Below are 21,426 nucleotides of genomic sequence, written 5' to 3' on the forward strand. Positions count from 1 at the left end.
TCAGCACATGTCAGGTGGTTCTCTCTGTATTCCCCCCCCCCCCCCCCCCCCCTGTGAAGTTATCCTTTTTCAGGTTCCCCAAGCCACTCCCTTTCCTACCCTACAGGTCTAAGGGTGGTTGGAGCTTCTTGCTATCAATAGTCCTCGGGTGCTGCCCTGTCACTTGTTTTCTTATCCCATCATTCAAGGTTTCATTCCTTACCCTCTAGGACACTTAGTCAAGAGTTGTTGCCTAAGGCCCAAGCAGGTAGATTAGCATCTCGAACAACGTCTCCATCAGTGGTCACCTTACTGGCTCTCGAGCCACATGAGGTACTTTGATCACATTTTCTTGTGCTTCTTGCTCTATCTGGACTGCCCACACATTCATTGGGCCAAGCACAATTTAAGCGCTGCGGGTGCCAAAGTAGGACACAGTCTTGCCCTCAAAGAAACATATTGAGGGGGCAAATATGCACGTACAGCTGTAATGAGAGCCCTCACAAAGCCATCCTGGCCTTCATTCCCACAGGAACACGAGCACATTCTCTGCCCCTTCCCAGCACCATGGAAATGCTAAGAAATGAGGGGCAAGAACAACATGGCTGCCGAAGAAGCAGCTCTGGAGAGAGACTCGGGAAGTTCCTCCAAGTCCAGGTTGGCTTTCAAAGGCTACTGAGTCACTGCTTGGAAATGGAGGAGGCCAAAGGCAGGAACACAAGAAGCACTGCCCTAGGAGGTAGAGGTCAAGGTGACTGGCAGCCCTAGATGAGGAGGGGAGGGAGTGGGGCAGGCTGGGAACACGCTCTCTGCTCCAAGGTGGTCTTTTTTACTTAACTCACTCCTCCTGTCCCCGGGAAAGGTGACAGCTTAGGAAACATGGACAATGGGCCTTGGAGGCTAAGTCCTATACAGGCTCAGCAGAAGTTAAGGACTCAAACAAAAAAAGTTCCCTCCCCAAGAAGCTACTGTCTGAGAATTAGTCTCTCCCACCCTTATATCTGGATAGGATGGGCTCAGCCTTCTGAAACCAGGATTAAATGAGATAACGCAAGGGAGGGGCCCCACAGTGCAGACCCGAAGAGTCAAATGAAGGGCAGCTCCCCATTCTTCTCCCGGGCTCTGGGTGTGCAGAGGTAGCTGAGTGGGGCAGGGAGCCTGTGACTGGGACAGCCTCCACCCCACAGAGAGGAAACAGGGGCCAGCAAGGAGAGGGAGCAAAACAAGAGGGGAAGCCAGAATGTCTGAGGGGTCAGTTGGAGCCACAGTTCCACCGAGTTCCTCCTGGGACATCCTCTCAAGTCACTGGTTAGGGGGGTGGTTGGCCAAGACAGGAAGAGTAATACGATTCGTGACATGGCTGTGAATTTCCAGGAGGAAGTGTGAACAGTTCTCAGGGATTTCGAGTCATAGGTAGAGTCTGCGGCGTCCAGACGAGGGTCTAAGAATACCATGACTGAGCTGTGGAAGTCCTTCAGGCTGGCTGGCGGCCAGGAATGTTACCCAGCTTACCAAACCTTAACGATTACAGAGCTTTCTTGGAAATAAGCAAAAATACCTTCTATTTATAACCTATGGATACAGCAGAGAACATCAAGCCAGATATTAAATTATGACTATATAATAAAAACTACAGATCTATGAACTCAGATACCACATGTAGTCTGCTTTCATTATTTGCATTGTCCCAATTTTTCTAAGACCAAAAATGCCCCTTCCATAAACACTAAGGAAACACTTTACAAATGAACTGGCAAGAAGTTCAGAGTGCGGGGAAGATGCCGTACGTACAGGGCTTTGTTTCGCAAGGGAATGCCTGGATGGCAATTCACCTACTTTATGTGATTTAATTCTGTTGTGAAAGGTTGAGACTGCTGCCAAATGCACTTTCAGATCTCTGTTCTTGCCTAATCGCAGCTATCTGAGGAGCCAGATGCCAAAAGTGTAACTCAGAACAGTTCTTGAAATTACCTTTGTGAATAAAAACAAAAGTTCAAAAAGTCAAAAGAGCTGGCTCCAGGTCAGGGAAGAGAGAACAAATGTAGCAGCAAAAAAACCGCAACCATTTAAGACATCTGCACATGCTATTGTGCCTTGTGAGGACCAGGAGAGGCACAGAAAGGGTGGAAATGGGGGGCCGAAAGGCTTCAGGCATGGGATTCACCTCATTTACTAGCATCACTTAGGTCCCTATGACTGCCTTCAGCTTAGTACAGCTCTGTCACTTTTAAACCATCGCTTCAATCACTGTATTTGCTTCCTGAAAGGTTCTTGCAATTCTGGACTTGCTGACGGTGCAGCATGAACTCATCCACATACATCCACTGTGCTGATAGAGAATGAAAAACATTCATATTCATAGTCCTACTAGTTTGCATCTCGGTTTGGTTAAGAGTGAGCCAACTTAATGATCGAGCATAAAGTGGTCTAATCGTGCACAAATGTTTCAATACAATTCGGCAGCTGTTTGCCATGAGCAAACCAAATTCCACAAATTATTAACTCAGCCAAAGTCAAAAAGAGAGCTGAAAAAGGGAGTTGTTCCACAGGTATAGAGTTTCAGTTCTGCAAGTTGAAAAAGTTCTGGAGATCCGTTGCACAACAAGGTGCCTACAACTAACACTACTGCCCAGTACCTTAAAGATGGTTAAGATGGTCAATTTTATGTTATGTGTTTTTTTAAATTTAAGTTAAAAAATAACAGAATGCATTATTCATTCCATGCCCTTGCACTTGGCTACAACCACAGCATACTTCACCAATTAAATTGAGTTTTCTTGAGAGAGAGAGAGAACACACAATAACACATGCATGCTAGCTAAAAAGGGTTAATCAAGAATCTCCTTTAAATTCCAAGCAGAACAAATAAGGGGAAAATTTAGGGTTGGAGACCTCAAACTAGCTTGATTTCTTTGAAACTATACACTATGCCAATACTTACGTGACAATTCTAAGATTTTTACTTTCAATGTTAACAGGGTAACCTTTCAGATGGGTGATTCAAAGCTAAGGCGACTATCCTGGAGCAGGCTGAGATGGGATGATGCCCACTCCTGCCTCCAGTCAGATGCAGACCCACCCACCCCTCTGCAGGGCTCTCTGCCCAGGCCTGCAGGGAGTAAGAATCACACTCCACATCATTTCTCAGGTGCCTGATGCGAATACCATGATTCCATGCTTTATTTTTAACCAGCTTACAGAATTTTCGATCCAACTAGTGCTTCTGTATTAGTTTGTGAGGGCTGCTGTAACACAGTACCCCACACTGGGTGACTTAAAACCACAGGTATTTATTGTCTCATAGTCCTAGAGGCCAGAAGCCCAAAATTCAAAGGGCTGGTAGTTCCTCCTAAGAGCTTGGAGGAAGTACCACTCCAATCCTCCATCTTTGAATGGCACTCTCCCTTTGTCTCTGTCTTCCCACGGCCTTCTTCTTACAAGGGCACCGGTCATATGGGATTAGGGCCTACCTTACTCCACTGTGACCCATCTTGATAAGGAAAATGCGGGAGCGGGGTGGGGTGGGGCGGGGGGAGGTGAGAGGGGGAGGTTTGCAACCTAGTTCAGTTCAGTATCTGGTTAAAACTGTAGTCTTACTTCCCCCCTCTGACTGACTTGGGCGAAGCTGCAGAACCTAACCCCAGGGCCACAGCTGACTTGGGGGGAGCTGTGGGGACCCTCAGGGGCCGGCCACAGGAGGAGATATATGGGTCAGAGCAGTTCAGGCTTTGCATCCGGAATTCCCCCGGACTAGCAGATCTGTGAAATAAAGGTTAAACTTTCCTCCCTCAGAGTGCTGGCTGACCGTTCTCCCATGCATTCTGCCACAATATCTTAACAATTACATATACAACGTCCCTATTTCCAAATAAGGCCATATTTTGAGGTAAAGGGGATTAGAACTTCAACATAGCTTTGTGTGTGTGTGTGTGTGTGTGTGTAAGACAAACATCAGCTGGAAATTTGTTTAAAATGCAAATTCTTGGGCTCCACCTTAGACCCCACTGAGAGAGAGAGGGAAAGAGAGAGAGAGAGAGAGAACACACAATAACACATGCATGCTAGCTAAAAAGGGTTAATCAAGAATTAACTTAGAAACTCTAGAAATGCAGGTGATCAATAATATATATTTTAACAAGCCTTTCAAAGTGATTCTGATGCATGCTGAAGTTTGAGGACCATGATTTCAAATCATGCTGTACATTTAAAAAATCATTTTGGCATGTTAAGTGCGTATCTTGCCCTTCCAACAGAATCGCTAGCCCTTTGGGGCTGTCTCTGACTGTATTTATTCCGTCTTGCTTCTTTCACAGTTGTGAGCAACTAATACTTATTGCTCACATAAATAAGTAAATAGATAATGATTGCTTTGGCAGGCTAGAATCTGGACGTCTGTACAGGCCACATGTGGCCTATAGACAGGTTTTATTTTGTCTGCCCAGGAATACTATGAACTAATTGCCAACATAAAAAAACCTAGACTGCAGAGGTTATTTTTTAAAGAAAAACTGCAAGATCGCTGGCCATCACTGGCTCTGAAATTCCACACTGCAACAATCAACTGATTGATGGCTGCCTCTTTGAGGTGGGGCTCAGGGTTCCAGTTAGCCACAGTCCTCACCATTCCCTGATGCCTCCCCGACACTGGGGCCTTATGCAGAGCAACTTCGCTTACCTACGTCACCTATCTGGCCCCTAAAACATTTAGATCTACACCATCCTGGAGAGAAGGAAGGCAGATAGAAAAATGCATCTCTATCCACAGCCTGAAATACTTAACTAAGTATACTTAATCAAGTTTCTGAGCAGCAACTTTAGAAATGGAATTTCAGAAGCCAGTGTCACTGATTAGCACTGACTTTGCTTCTGAGAGTTTAGCTTCATGTTTCACCGGGCGAGGTATGAAATGACTACAGCATCGAGGATCAAAGGTTGGTAGGGCCCTGCCTGTGTGACAACGCGTGGGCGAGCTATAACATGGTAAAGGGATTTTCTATCAGCATGATTGGGGAACAATGGATGTGGAGGGCATGAGGTCGTGATTTTGAAGCACCACACAGGCCTCCTTTGTGTATATGCTAGGCTGAGCTCCAATAGCAGATCAGCTGTGAAAAGATGATTGCCCAGGGAAGCAAGTCGGGGAAGAGTCAAACTTTAAAACTACTTTCAGGCTTACATATAGTTTAAAGGGCAGATCCTGGACTAGATTTGACAACTGTGCCTGTAACCCAGACACCAAACATTTGGAAAAAGGATAGAAAAGATTCCATTTCCATACCTCACCCAAGACACTGGGAGCAGGTTCATGGAAAAGTGAGCGGAGTGGTGGTCTGGGGTCCCTTTACCTCAGAGGTGAGGATGGGCCTGGGGTTCAGAGGGGGGACTCACACATAACAGTGGAGACGAGCACAAGTTTTCAACGAGGCAACAAGCTTATTAGTAAGCCCCAGAAAGCTACCCTTGCCATGGAGTCCATCCCAAAGCCGTACATCAGAGAAACACAGCTACTCAGAGATTACTGAGCCAGAAGGTATAGATACATGGCCACTACAACATCATAGGGCTACCTTCTGACAAGTTCTTAAATTTTATTCTCTCCTTCACCACCACTGTACCTCAGCATTCTTAACTGTAGGCGGAGACGGGGTTCTATGGAATGCAACATCACAGGTGATCTGATCATAAATTCCTAATTGGGCAGGTCCTGGTGGGTAGTCATGCCCCAGGCATATAATTTCTTTGGTAAAAGGTTTATCTTTGCCTTAGGTTTATCAAAGCCCTGTCCATTGTTTTTATGCTTCTAGGTTAACACACCTTTGAAGGAAGCATAACCACCCTCAAGAGAGCACAGAATCTTCCTGTGGGGAAGGCACAGTCTCCTAAGGCCCCTCCAGCCCCTTCTCATAGCTGCTCTCGGTGAGTTTGCACAACTTTTATTCAAGGTCACCCCACAATGAACTATGTCATGTTGTGAGCCACTGTGTACCTCCTAGAACGGTTATAATGAAAAACGAATCCTGATAATACTGAGTGCTGGTGCAGCCACCGAAACTCTCATCCTTTCCTGGAGGGCCTGACAAATGGTGCAGCCACTTTAGAAAGCAGCTTGGCCGTGTCTTTTACAGTTATACACACCCTTACCACGCGACCCGGCAATTCCACTCATAGGTGTTTACCCCAAGGCAATGAAAACTTAGGTTCACACACAAGTCTGTATGTGAATGTTGACAGCAGCTTTATTAATGATTGCCAAACTCTAGAAACAACACCAATGTCCTTCAGTGGGTGAACGGATAAACATCATGCAGTGGAATACTATTCGGGGAGGAACTCATGTGCAAATCTCAAAAGCATGATGCTGAGTGAAAGAGCCAGTCTCAAAAGACTATATCCTATATAAACAGACTTATATAACATTTTCCAAAAGACAAATGGATGGAGAATAGCTCACTGGTTGCCTGGGGGTGGGGATGGAGGTGGAGGGTGGGTGTGACTACAAAGGGATTAATTAGTACAAGGGACTTAGGGGGTGATGGGACTGTTCTGAATCCTGATGTGGGTGGTGGTTACAGGAATCCACGTGTTAAGTCCCATGGATTTGTACCACCCTCCTCCAACATCAAGTTGACTGTATGATAATTTATAATGTCACCCAATTTACACTCAGGATACATGCGCCTAATAAAAAACGTCTCTGCAATGGGGTCAGTCAACAGAAGCTGAATCCATAATGAGCACCGGCAGGTGGGCGTGAGGAGGGCAGTAACTCACAGGCGTCAAGGGTGCAGTTTGGTATGTAAAGAGGGCAAGTGACACTCTCAGTCACTGGGCACAACCTGGTAAAACAGTTGTGATCTGTAATGTTTCTTTTCCCGGGAACTTTGTATTCATGGTCTCTTACAGCAGCTTTAAGGGAGGAAATTTAGGCTTAGAGATGGTAAAGGATTTAGCCCGATTTTGATCTCGGTTCTGTCTGGTTCCCCAGCGGCCACATAAAGCCACAGCGTGGATTAAACTGTGATTCTTCCCTTTTCTGTGCTGCACCTCGAGCAGGCCCCTTAATCCTCTGTGCTCTTCAAGTCCCGCCCTGCCTTTAAAGCAGTGACTGGGGAGAGAGGCTCTTTTGCCCGGGACATAGGGCCACGTCTGGAGGCATTTTTGGCCGTCGCAGCTGGAGGGGACAATGTCACCAGCATCTGGTAGGTAGAAACCAGAGGTGCTGCTAAGCATCCTACAGTGTCCGGGATGGCCCCCTGGAAAAGCAATTACCCCGCCCCAAACGTCTCCAGTGCAGTGCATACATATTTCCTCTCTTGGTTTAAAGGAACCAAGAGAGGAAATATGTATGAGCCAGACACGGTGCTATAGGCATTTTTAAATGCTTATCTCCTCATTTAAGGTAAGTATTATTAACCCCAGTTCACAGTTAAGAAGGTGGTTGCTCAGACCCATAGAGCAACGTGGCCACACCCCAGTGATGAGACAAGCAGCTGTGGCTGCCCCAGGCTGCTGTGATGACAAAGCCCAGAGTTCCCGCAGTGTGGTGCTGGGGTGGGCTGGACCCTCCTCACTTCCATCTCCTCTGGTCTCAAAAAGTCACCTCTTAGCCCTGAGAGATCTGCAGACAGGGGAGCTGCGGGGCCGGCAGGAGGGACATGTGAACTCCAGAGGCTCTCAGGAAAGGAGTGGGCCCGACATCACTCAGAACCTCCCAGGATTGGGGGTCACCAGTGTGCTTTTGCATCACCCATCCCTCCGCCCTCAGGGCACTCAGGTCCCTCCTCTCTCCAAAGAGCCCAGAGACATTCCCAGCCAGCTGCTCCAGGACAGTGTCCTCTCCTCTCCCCTCAGCCTGTGCTGTGGGATTTGGGCACCCAGACAGCAGCCAGGGACGGGCGCCAGTCCCAGAACAGCGCGCTCTGATCCACATCCCATGGGCAGGGTGGGCCTCAGACACCAAGCAAACTGCTTTAAAAACAAGTTTCATAATCACCTCTGAGTGATTTTGGTTCAGTTTTACCCTTTCATATAATGCGTACCGACAGTTCCAATAGCTGAAAATGGGGTGTGTGTGTAAGATAGAGGGAGGAGGGAGAGACAGAGTAGAAGAAAGGGGGAAAGAGAATGAAGAAAGAAGTAGAGAAGGACATAGTGTACTTAAAAGCTTAACATAAAACTCAGAAAACAGATAACCTCATAATAAGCAAAGAACCCTAAGATTGGGGAACACTTGCAAATCAGGCGGGAATACATGAATGGTCTTCAAAATTACTCCAGATAACTGCAGCTAGGCAGGCAACACACCCTAGTCACTTCTCCAACTTGGCAAAGCAGAGTCCATTCTTGACCAGGCTGGGCACGGCCCCCCTTCATCCCTGCACCCCGCCTCCCCACTCCCAGCCCCACCACAGCCACGCAGAGGGCACTCACAGCTCCAGAATCAGGATGACGTCCGTCTTGTTCTCGTACACCTCGTGCAGGGTGATGACGTTGGGGTGCTGGATCTCCTTCAGGATGCTGACCTCGCGCTCGATGTCCTCGCGGCTCACGCCCCGCCGGCTGGATTTCGTCCTCCTCTTCTTGATGAACTTGGCGGCATACTGCAGACCCGTGCTCTTCTCGCGGCATTTCTTCACCACTGCGAACTGCCCGCTGAAGAGAGGGGACGGAAGAAGGACACGGGTCATTTACACATTCTTTTTGTTCATTAAAATACGAGATTCGAGCAAGGATGTGCCAAGGGTAGGGGGTGAGGGGAACGATGGAATTGTGAGTAGAAAAGTCCAAATTGTGAGCAATTAACACAGTAAGTAGGGCTAGTTCTTATTCTATTTCAATTTTATTAAGCCAGTTTATTTATGAGCAAGGGATAAAAATTATTTTCTTGAATTATGCTTTGTTGAATCGGTAATGATGCCTCCACTTCTGTGCTGGCCTCCTTCCCGCCCATTTCCGATTTGGGGACTGTAGGAAGGAGCTCCTGGATCAGACCTCACTCCCAACAAGCTCTCTTCCTTGTGTGTTTAGGAAAACAAGAGATGGAGATGAGGGAATTGGTAGGAAACTATGTAGAGCCCTGACTCTGATGACATATTTCTAGCACCAACAGTTATCAACTGAAACACCAGAACAAAAACAAGCTATATGTTTTTTTCATACTTTGGGAACTGATGAGCCCTATGACATCTGCTGGCTTCTTCTCCAGCATCACCACCCTCCTCTTCCTTTTCCAGTACCTTTATCTAGGGATTGTTGTGGTTCTAGGAAGCTGCCTCCATCCATAACTATAGATACAGATCATGTGACCTGGGCTAGGCCAATCAGTGAACTACATTCTCCTGGCTCCAGTGATAGGCCCAGGACCGAAGTAAGACATTCCAGAGAATGTTTAGACAGAGACTTTATCTGAGATTTTTTGATCCCTCCAAACTGCTGACAGACACCTTGGAACCATATGAGAAGCCACTCTTGGTTTAAAGCTAATCACATTGCCGAAACCGGTTTGGCTCAGTGGATAGAGCGTCGGCCTGCGGACTCAAGGGTCCCAGGTTCGATTCCGGTCAAGGGCATGTACCTTGGTTGCGGGCACATCCCCAGTGGGGGATGTGCAGGAGGCAGCTGATCGATGTTTCTCTCTCATCGATGTTTCTAACTCTCTATCCCTCTCTCTTCCTCTCTGTAAAAAAATCAATAAAATATATTAAAAAAAAAAAAAAAAAAAAAAAAAAGCTAATCACATTGCAGAGACAGAGCCAGTAGAAGGAACAAGACTAGGTCTGTGGTAACACTGGGAGTGGCTAGATCAACCCTAGACTGAGACCATCTGCCTTTGGAAATTTCAGCAACATAGGCCAATAAATTCTCTTTACTGCTAAAGCCAGTGATTTGTGTTTTTTATTTCTTACAGAGGAAAGTATCCTATCCATCCAGTGCCACAGCAAATAACCAGAGCCTCCTATGCATATATAAAGGAATATCTATATATATAAAAGCCTAAGCGACCATTACAACTAGTTGCTATGACACGCACTGACCACCAAGGGGCAGATGCTCAACGCAGGAGCTGCCCCTGGTGGTCAATGCGCTCCCACAGCCAACCTCCCATGGTCCCTCCCCCCTGCTGGCCGGCCCCTGTGCATGAATTCGTGCACTGGGCCTCTAGTTATAAAATAACTTGACACACAATAAAAGGTGGAGACATAAGTGGGTGAGATCTTGAGAGGTAAGTAGGCTACCCTGAATGTAAGTGAAACAACAGAAAGATGCTTCCTGTAATGACCCTCACTTCTTCCCTAGCGCCCGAGGCAGGGTCGGTCCCCCCATCACAGGACATGTACATTTCTTGGCACCCGCTGGAGAACTGCTATGCAGAGCATTATCACAGTTATTTTTAGCTAGTTTCATTCCCCTCACATGAAGACAAAAAGGGGAGAGAAAATCAAATAACTGGTAATATTTTGATGCTAAAGAATGGATACTTCAAAATGTTACTCATTTACTTGAGCAGCAGAAGGCCAGAGAAGAAAAAACACATAGTGAAGGATTATTTTTATGGCAGTATCAAATTTTTTGCATGACAGGTTATTAATGCCCTCTTTCCCCCCGCAGCAGGAGAGCAGAGAAGTTGAAGAATAAATCACACCGGAATGCTAGCACCGATAGCCTGTAAACTCACGACCTTAAAGAGCCAGGGGGTCTGTGACGACTTTATTACAACCATTTTCTAATTTCTCTGGGGAGTGAAGGACTGGGCTTTCTATCTATTGAGGGGCAGGGCGTGTGCTGCAGAAATGGGGTTTATGGAGAAAAGCAGGAACTCAGCCCCCCTCCTCACAGAGACGGGATCATGTCCCCAGAGGGCTCTCAAGGGACTCCAGCACAAAGAGGAGGCAGAGTGCACTTCACAGGGCAGGACCTCAAAACCATAAACATCTGTGCTTGGGGCGGGGGTGGTGGTGGTGGTGGTGGTGGGCTGTGATGCCTCCTCCGGGCTACAGGCACCTACAGGCACCGTGACTTATCCCAGGGGCTGTAATGGCTCGAAGCAGACTGGTTTGAATCACCTTGCGTTAAAAAAACAAAACTAAAGTGCCAAAAAAAAAAAAAAAAAATCTGCAGGCAAACCACAAAGAATTTAAATACAAGCCTAAATTGAAAGACTATCTGAGTGTGTTTTCATTGCCAAATGATCCATTGTTGACTCTTCTCCCCTTTTAACTCTGTAAGATTCACATCATCCTCATTTCTTCTGTCAATGAGAAAGCCAAGCTTCAGAGGGACGTTTTAAAAATTGCTCTAAATCATTCAGCAAGTAAGTTTGCATAAGCCAGAAATGACTCCAAACCCAAGTGTAGTATTTGCTCCAAAGCTCCAGTCATTGAGCCAGGTTGCTATGCTGGGCTTGTGTCCATTTTGTTTGAGATACAAGCCACCCCCCCCCCCCCCCCCTCTGAAGTTGCAGGACTACATTCTAGGAAAGAGATTTCTGGGGGTGGGGAGGAAGGCAAAGAGAAGAGGCTTGTGGTTAAAACGTTTGGGCAATGTAGCCTTCTCCTCCACCAAAAACTCATCAAGCGTTTGAATTAACGAAGCCATTGCTTGAATATCCCTGTGGGTGCTCTGCAATAAAAGGCAAACCACGTTTCGTGTGGGCTTAGGAAGCACGATATTAACAATTAGAAAGAACCACAGAAGAGTCTCAAGGTCAGATGGCAAGCGATTGGTGAAGCATCTGTGTTCTTGGAAGTCTTATGTATTTCATGTGCATTAAAAATGAACCTGTCGGCCCTAGCTGATTTGGCTCAGTGGATAGAGCGAGCATCAGCCTGTGGATTCAAGGGCACATGCCTAGGTTGCGGGCTCGATCCCTGGTGGGGGACGTGAAGGAGGCAGCTGATCAATGATTCTCTCTCATCATTGATGTTTGTATCTCTCTCTCCCTCTCCCTTCCTCTCTGAAATCAATAAAAAATATTTTTAAAACAATAACAACAGCAGCAGCAACAAACACCTGTCGAACTCTGTTTCATCCATTCAGGTTTTATTTTCAAATTCGTTTCTTTGTGGGAGTTTTGCTCTCGCTTTGGGAAAGATGGAGTGGACAAGCAAAGTCAAAGCTGTTGCATTCAGAAGGCAGGAAGAGCAAGCTGTCTGGGAGCAACTATTTTTTTCTGCCCGCGGGTTGGTGCCTGACCGAGGCTCTAACCGTTTCACTGCTGACTTTGATCCAGACGCCACATTAGAACAAGCTCCCAGCCAGGAAGTGCAGATTAAAAACAACAACAACAAAAAACACCAAAATAGCATATAATTTTTGGGAGAATTTAAAGCATGCATCTACCCAGTACCTATGACAGTTAAACATTATTTATGGGAACTATTTGTTATTGCGAATTCCCTACATTAATGCTAGAAACAGATCTGGCTTAAATCAAAACAGCTTGATAAGTTTCAACTCTACCCTCCTTCCAAGTCTTAGCAATAAGGTTCCTAATTAACACAAAATAACTTTTACTTTTGAATTCATATGTCAACCCCCTGGCACAATTACAGTGCTGGCTTACGAGCCAACTATTTTTGCTGAAGAGCTGTGTTGACAGAGTGGCAGCAGCTGGGATCCTGGTAGAAAACTGAACTTACAGGTCTTAAATAAGAGGTGATTTTTTTCAAGGATGAGTTAACATTGGGTAATAATTCACATTTATGGCAGAGGAAAGACCCTAAAGAGTTTGTAGACTAATGGGAGAGACAAGCATGTAACACCGGAATGTTGGATGGGCCATAAAAAAGACGTGGCCACTCGGCCACTCAGGGAGAGAGAGTGAGGAGGCCAGGAGACCCAGGCTGCGTCTTGAAGGCTGGATGTGACCCGGGAGAGGAAGGTGTGTGTGGAGGGATGAGCTCTGAGAGGAGCCACAGATGAGCCGGGCAGGGAGCACCAAAGAGCCTGCCTAGCGTTTCTGAGGGAAGAGGGAGCGGCGGGGGGAGATGAAGAGCAGCTCCTCAAACAGGGTCCCGCCCAGAACGAAGGCCAACCCCAACTCTGTCCGTAACGTGGGAAAACAAGGACTTCTGAGCCTCAGTTTCCCCGTTCATGCAAGGGTGATGACAACATGAAGTGAGACCCTGCATGTGAGTGTAAACTGGGTTCTCTAAGCACATCAGGTCCATGTAAAGGATGAAAATTAGCAAGCTGTCTCAGCTGCCTGCTTCTCAAAGAAGCACAGAGGGTCCTATTTCAGCGGCTGAAAAGCAGCACCAGTTTCTTCTCGGCCTTTCTACCCAACAACTTTGAAATCTATGTGTTAAGTCTCTACCTCCCCCCACCCCATCCCACGGCTCCCCAATCAGGAATAACAAGGCCTCCATCTATTTTCAATTTAGATGGAGGCCTATTCGATTTGTCCCCTTCGGTCCCCAAAGGACCTTGTGCCTTTGCTTGGCTACTGACGTGTTAGCCTGTGGGTAGGTGAGGCCATATCTTCCATCTCCCATGCTCTTCTGCAGGGTGACCTGGCCTCTCCCAGCACCAGGGGGGCGCTCAGCCTGCTCCCCTGGAACCCGAGTCTTGCTTGCCCAACAGAACGTGGCAGAAGTGCTTCTGGGGGTTCTGTCTGGAGTTCTCAGAACACGCATTCTTGGGAGCTCCCTCTTGGAGCCCAGCCCCTGTGCTGGGAGAAGTCTGAGCCAGTGGTCGGCAAACTGCGGCTCGCGAGCCACATGAGGCTCTTTGGCCCCTTGAGTTTTTAGCAAAGGCCAGCTTAGGAGTACCCTGATTAAGTTAATAACAATGGCCTACCTATATAGTTTAAGTTTAAAAAATTTGGCTCTCAAAAGAAATTTCAATCGTTGTCCTGTTGATATTTGGCTCTGTTGACTAATGAGTTGGCCGACCACTGGTCTAAGCTATGTGGAGAGGCCGCATGGACGTGCTTCCGTCAACAGCTCCTGCTGAGCTGCAAGCAGCTTTAAAAGGCTGGCCAGGCGACTGGCCGTCATGGATGTCTGTCCTAGCAAGTCTTCAGAGGGCCCCTGTCCCAGCTAACATCTTAGTGCAACCACACGAGACACCCTAGGTGAGAACGCTCAGGCAGCCACAGAAGCATGAGAGATGTTTGGAGCTACCAGGTTTGGGAGTGTTTGTTACCCAGCCACGGGCAGGAGGAACAGCCACTGAAATATGTGGGATGGTGGGTTAAACAGAGGACCCAGGAAGCTGAGTAGAGGAAGGCTTCCATGCAGAGGGTGGGGGGCCAGTAGCTGACCAATGCCACAGACCGACCTAAGGGAGGAGCGTGGAAAGGAGTGGGCGCGCCCTGACCATCTTGAACACAGCTTCCCCCCCAGGCTCACACAAACGAACCCTCTCGTCACATCAGCGTGTGTGGGCTCACCTTCAGGTTCTTCACGTCTCATCTTGGCAGCAGTCCCCCATCTTTCAAGGAAAGTGCTGCTTCAGCTAGAAGGGACCTCTGTGCCAAGACCAAAACCACCACCACCAAACCCCAAAGACTCACTGCAATGTCTTAACAGAACGCTGGCTGAGCTGTGCTCATCTCCGGTTTACCTTTCACCTCGCCCCTCTCCCTGCCCCCCACACACACCAGGGAAACACACATAAACCAACCATTCCAGCAGGACTCAGCACACATACCGCTACCTAATCTGTATTCTGACCGGTCCGAAGGCCAGCCACATTCCCACAGTGACAACACCTTAGGGGACGCAGGTGAAGACGAAGTGTTTGTCCTGGTTCAGTGGAAACCTGTCCTTCCATCCTAACCCACCGACGAAGAAGGCTGACCCCTTCGGGAACTGGGTCCTCAGCACGGAGCTCAGTTCCCTCGGAGTGTCCCGTGGTGCAGCCCACATCGGGAACTGTTCTCCTCCTGGCCTCTGAGAAGCTATGTGTGACAGGAAGGCAAACCACTTTTGACAAAAATGCAAAACTTGTGATTTATTTTATATATATATATAATATATTATACACACACACACACACACATATTATCATTATTTTTTAAAATATATTTTATTGATTTTTTTACAGAGATGAAGGGAGAGGGATAGAGAGTCAGAAACATCTATGAGAGGGAAACATCGATCAGCTGCCTCCTGCACACCCCCTACTGGGGATGTGCCCGCAACCAAGGTACATGCCCTTGACCGGAATCAAACCTGGGACCTTTCAGTCCGCAGGCCGACGTTCTATCCACTGAGCCACACCGGTTAGGGCATATTATTATTATTATATTTTTAAACACTCCAAAAATTATTTGAGCGGCTCCCAGGGCTCAGTCAAGGTGGCAAGGTGTAGAGAACCCAATGAGGAAAGCAGCAGGTTGCCAGGGCACCGACAGGGAGAGGCAGAGTTTGCGGAGGGATAAACAGCAGCAGGTCACCCTGGGAACCGAACAACACAGGCGACTCAGGAGTGAGAAGCCGGATGGGAAGTGCTGCCTCAGGGCGGGCAGGGAGGCTCGAGGAACACACCCGGTGGAGGGGGGCCAGCCCCAGAGGCGCACACCTTGGGGACAGCATCCTCCCCAGAGGTCAGGACCACACACAGAAGTCTGCCAAGCACAGCAGGGCAAAACCCGGGGCCCAAGGCAAGAGCGTACGCAGGTCTGAATTTCTGCACAGGTGTGGTGCTGCTGCCAGGGCTCAAAGAAACCAAGCACACAGAGTATCGGGGTGGCGGGAGCAGCCTCATTATAATGAAGGACTTAGCAAATAAGAAATTAGAAGGACAGCGGTGAGCATTTGTTCAGCCCGCCTGTCTCGATGAGACCGTTGCAGGGACCGTCTGAGACCCAACTGGAGGAGCGTGTCCGTGTAAAGACATGCTACTGAGAGAAAGGCGTTCATGGCCACGAAGTTTGGGGGAAAGGGTAAACAGAGTCACAACAGGCCTCTGTATGTGGTTCTCAGCAGACCCTGCTCTCTCTAAGAGGGGGTATAGCATTCAGTGTTTCAAGGGGTTTGGGGCTATTCCCCACACTTTTTTTTTTTTTGGCATGGGGCATTTTGAAGTCCAGTTTTCTTAGGAAAGTTTGCTTTGGTCCTCTCTTCGCACTGATTCCTTTCCATTCTCAGCACAGAGCTGCGTTTGGAGGTTATTTCTTAAAGCAAGACACCAGTCACAGTATTCTCCCTCAGGCCTGGGTGGGGATGAGCGCAGAGCTGGGGGTGCAGGTGCCCACGGGGTGCAGACCCTTTTGGGATGGTGGCCCATTAGAAGGGTGGGGACAACTAAGTCAGGCCACTCGTGGCCTCTGCCTTCTGCCTCCTGGTCAAGGGCTGAGTAGAGGAGACAGGAAAATGCACGGTGGTCCCAGTCCTGCCAGAGCCTGGTACCATTTGAGACTAGCAGGGGATTTTGACGTTTTTTCTTTCAGAGTCAATTGCATTTGGTTATTTAAAGAGGCAGTGAGAGCAGGCAGAGCAGGTGCGGAGAGCGGGAGCTCCGAGGCAGAGCAGTGGTACTTGCTGGTGGATCCACAGGTGTTGCTGAGCCCTCGCTGCCACCTTGGACCATGCGAGCCGCCCCGGAGAAGAGTGAGGAGGTGACGGGCAGGGGCCCCGACCCTGTGGAGCCCTGAGCAAGGCCTGACTGGCCTCCCGGGCCCTTGATTGACACAAGCCTGGCGATAACGCTGCCATCGCGTTCTGGGTGCAGCTCCTTGGGGTTCTGTCACTCATCGCCATGCCTAATCTCGCCCGATTCAGATCTGGTCTGTGACCTCGGGATTTTACAACCGGCAGGCATTAACAAGACTCTGCTTATCAGAGAGCAGCGAGTGCTACAGGAAGCGGGTGTGCACAGTGAGTGGGGGTCCCGCTCTAGAAGAGGCCTGAGATAACCTAACTCAGGGCCAGGGCCAGAACACAGGCTTGGTGCTTGACAGCTGTTTGTTTTTGTTTTTAAAGCCAAAGAGAAAGGAAAGATGAAAACCAGCCTTAGAAAAGTGTCATCTGATACCGTCTAAACGGGACCTCCAATGGACTAGACTAGTAAGGCAAACAACAATACTCCAAATACTTTCTCCGAAATATACAAGCGCCCCATCGGAATCAGGAAGACCCCGGGGAGAATAAAATGACCTAACAGAGAAAGGGTGTCACACAGGGCGCCGCCCTCCCATGCAATCAGTGGTGACAACATCAGGTGACTGGAGATGGAGGCTTCCTTCCCCAGGTCCATGTTTGAGCTCCGGTTGCCCAGCTGCGTCTCAGAGGGCTCGGTCCTGCGCTTGATCATTCCGGCTTCAGCGTGCTGTCCCTTGGGCCAACCCCATTATTTGATCATCCTGACTTTGTCATGTAATCCCCTTTCAGCTACTGGCTAAAGTTAACTGGGCCATAAGGCACGATCTGTATTCAACTCAGCAAGCGGCTCTCAGGGGAAAGAAAGTTGAAAAAGGGAGCAGGAGGTTCATATAACTTCATGGCGAAAAAGAAGACAGACGAGGAGCTGAGGTGAAGCTCCTTATTCCATGGCCCCCAAAAAAGGAAGATTCGTTCAAGGGGCTCGGATTGAAGCCAAAGGTAAAGAGAAAGGAACAGCCAGGCAGCCTGATGGGCACAGGCTGGGACTGTGCAAATACTGCATTGAGTTGTACAGATGAGAGGGAGCGTATAGGATCTGTGGGCAATCCATCCTCCCCGATATGTCCTCTGCCCAGTCCTGGAGCATGACAGGCCCTGCATAAAGAGGAAAGAGGTACAAACGTTTTCATGTCCTCCCTCTCAGCTTAGGTAGAAACGCTGTTTGCCTGTGTGTCTTCATGGGCAGGTTTGAGACCCTCTGTCATGCTTTGTCATGGAAAGAATTAGCTCCAAAGAAGTCAGGTCTGTGTTGGTGAAGAGTTTGGACCTGAGTGGCTTGAAAGAAATGCCAATGTGCTTGGTGGCTTTGAGTGCAGCCCTACGACGGATGCTCATCGCAGATGCTGTACAAGGGCCTGTCTGGCTCTGGAGACTGAATCCAACAGGGGGTGTAGCAGCTTCTTCCGGGTTTTCCTTCTCTGTGGTTGCAAGAGGCCCAGGCCCGGGTCTCAGTGAGGCAGCGAGTGGTTGTCTGGCTGTCTGCCCAGCCGAGAGGAATCCTTTTCACAGTGCTCTTGGCCAGCCCTTTCCCATGATGTCTACAGATCTGTCACCTTGGCTCTGAACCAGGTGGGGACTCACCTCACAGAGGAAGTCTAAGGAGAGGAGAAAACAGGCAGAGGACCGAGGGGGGTCACTTCAGGCCAGGCAAGGCGAGGCTGGCAGGGAAATTCACTGCTGGAGTTACCTGAAGAGAGAGCCACGCAGATAAAACTGAAAGACGATAAGTCAGAGAGAAACCAGAGCTCCCGGGAAGTCTGAGTGTTCCCTCAGTGGTAGCAGAGCTCCCTGGAAGCCTGCCAGGCGGGCTGACCTCACCCCTGTGATCAGACCGAGCAAACGTGAGGCTCTTGTCAGAGGCAGGGGAAGGCTGTAAATACCGCATCCAGGAGACCAAATACACGGATGACGTCACTTCTCCCAGGAAGTGAGACTTCTGAGGGACAGATGTCACCAATCAGGTCATAGGTCAAACCCTCAAGAAAGGAGAAGTAATGTGCGTGTATGAGGTATGAGAGTGATACCTCTTGAAGTTGGGATTGCACACCCAACCACCTTTCCAGGAGGCATCACTTCCTAAGAAAATGTGTAACCTGAATTCAGGGAGACTTGGAGTGATCATCCACAGGGGGCGTCAGGAGCTCTGTCTGATGGAAACATAACTTTCTGGCAGGCGAGGGAGGAAGGAGTTGAAGGTGGGAGGGGACACTGGCCCCCATTCTGCTCCCAGGCTCCCACTTCCTCATCCATAGTTTTGGGGGCTGAGGGTCTTGACACCCCTCTCCATACTGATGGCAACTTTGACTCTTAAAGTTTGAACTTTAAGCCACTTCATAGAGATCGTCACGCAATGTATTACCTTTGGAAAACTGCTTAGATCACACTTGTATACAGGATTCTTTCTGAAAATTAACATCACTAGTCAGTCCCAAGAGTCCAACATTGCACTCAGTAACACGTTAGACTTTTAATAGTAGACCCAATCACCTTATGAGTCACCTTAATTTATAAGTTGACTACCTATCTATCTGAATTGTTTCCACTGACCTTTCTGGACATGGAAAAGCAGTTATTCCAGGACTTAAACATATCACACAAGATGTCTCATCATTTGCTTCAAGAACCTCTCGGCCCAGGGCAGTCCATATGCATTTATTTCTCTCAAACACTCACTGGGCTCCCGCTCTGTGCTGGGCCCCAACTGGTCCCTGGGAGCTGCTCATCTGTCTTGGAAGCTTGTCAAGGGGACAATCAGTGCATTTGATCTCCTACATTCACTAAGGTATATGATAGTCCTCATATAGGCTATCTATGCTTCAGGAGAATTCTCCCAGTCTCCTTGGAGCCAAGTGCTTTGTGTAAGCAATTGTCTTAGGCCATAACTTCAGGTAGCTAGGTAAATTCCCTAACTGGAGCATAACCTAAATATTTTTTAAGTAAAAATTTCTCATAGTCATTAAGCAATTTATAATCGGCCCTTGAAAGGCCAGTGAAATGTGCAAACTCCAAGAAGGTTAGATTGCTAAAGAATGGAAAATTGGAAGGCAAAACGCTATGATCTTGTATAAATACAACAAAATAGCACCAATTATTCAAAAAACCTAAATGAACTAAGATTTAGAAACGGAAAACCAAAACCACAACCCAAACTTAAGCTCACTTCTGAGCAAGAAGATGGATAGAAAAGGACTAAAAATGGCTGGTCAGAGTCAATGGTGTAGAAAACAAAACTAACACTCTTAAACTTCCATTTTTGTGTGTGTATGTGTAAGGCCAACAGTGATATTCAGTTAGGGGAAAGCTGGGAAATTATTGTTAAGGTGGAGATGATGCTAGAGTTTAGAAAAGAGAGAAAATAAAAGATTCCCTGGCTAGGCATTTAAAAGAAATCCATATCTTCAGGTCTAAGAAAGTTACACCTCAGTGTGGCAGAAGCAACTCAAAACCATTGCTGATCATCTTGGACAAATGTTTAAGAAATGATGCTGTGTTGATGTTGAAAAGAGGACCTAACTGGATCCCTCTGTAAGATCAATTAGTTTGTTATTAGTCGCCAGCAAAAATTGAGAATCAATTACTGATCAGATGAATTAAAAACAGCAGGTGGACCAATAGGCTGCACAAGCAGCAAACACGCTCCCCTGCCCCTGACTGGATTATGAGACAAGCAGAAATGGGAAATTATACTGACAAGAAAGGAATGTTTTTATTTCGGCAAGGCCTGTGACATGATTTTTCATGATATTTTTGTAGGTGAAGTGATGACTCACCATGTGGTGGATTTGGCAGGCCACAAGGCTCTGGAGTTTAGCACTGTCCTAGACAAGACATTCTTCAGTACATCAGAGGAAAGCATACTTACCACATTTTAAAATAACTAGTCTAAAAGGAGTGGCTGAATTTACTGACAGAACCTAGAATCTAAATTACCCCACAGGCTCAATAATAAAATTCATAGGAGAGCCCGGCTGGCATAACTCAGTGGTTGAGTATCGACCTGTGAACCAGGAGGTCATAGGTTTAATTCCTGGTCAGGGTACATGCCCAGGTTGCAGGCTCGATCCCCAGTGTGGGACGTGCAGGAGGCAGCTGATCAATAATTCTCTCTCATCATGGATGTTTCTATCTCTCTCCTTCTCCCTTCTCTCTGAAATCAATAAAAATATTTTTTAAAAAAATTTCATAAGAGAAATGCCTATAGTTAGGTCCAAAGAAGTTAATCTTTGGACCTAACTATAGGCAATTCATATAGAAAATACCTGATGGTCCTAGCTGATTACAAAGGACATGAGCACAGTGCAACCGCACTGTCACCCCAGTGCCCAGGAAGGGCTGGGCCCCATGCTGGGCATTGCACTTGCGAGGAAAGATGCTGACAGTGCAGGTGGCAGTCAGGGGGAGGACAGGGCAGTAAGAAGGTTTTGCCTCTGGTGATGACAACTGTTGCTACCTGAAGGGTTGTCAAGAGGCCATCAGCCAGGAATGAGGGGGAGGTTGCACAATGATCTTAGATTCCTCCCATGCTTTGCTTCTAAGGGACTGCAGAAACACAGACTCTGGCTTACTGTACTCGCTCAACTAAAGGAGAACATATTGTCGAGTATGTGCAGTTGAAATCCTACAACAGAATTTCTTTCTCATGTATTTTCTGAATTTCTGTTATACTAATGAGCATCCCAGATTGAAACTCAAAATAAAATTCATATTGCCCTCAATGTCTCTAAACTCTATTTGGAAATGCAGGAAAAATTAACTTTAATAATATATTTTATGTATCCCAACATATTAAAATATTATAATTTCAACATGTCAAGAATTAAAAATTGTGACATATATTACC

The 21,426-nt window shown here is 47.6% G+C and overlaps 1 protein-coding gene across 3 annotated transcripts in view; it reads right to left on the minus strand.

Annotated features, from left to right (window-relative positions):
* Positions 1 to 21,426, minus strand: part of DAPK1 (death associated protein kinase 1) — a 158,966-nt gene that overhangs the window by 65,897 nt on the left and 71,643 nt on the right. For all 3 annotated transcript variants that reach the window (XM_079789581.1, XM_079789580.1, XM_079789579.1), the window contains exon 3: positions 8,410 to 8,631. In XM_079789581.1, the coding sequence (XP_079645707.1) occupies positions 8,410 to 8,631 (222 nt within the window). The remainder of the gene's footprint in view (positions 1 to 8,409; positions 8,632 to 21,426) is intronic.

This window comes from Cnephaeus nilssonii (genome assembly GCF_951640355.1).
Source record: "Cnephaeus nilssonii genome assembly, chromosome: 14".
In the NCBI taxonomy this organism is placed as follows: Eukaryota; Metazoa; Chordata; class Mammalia; order Chiroptera; family Vespertilionidae; genus Cnephaeus; species Cnephaeus nilssonii.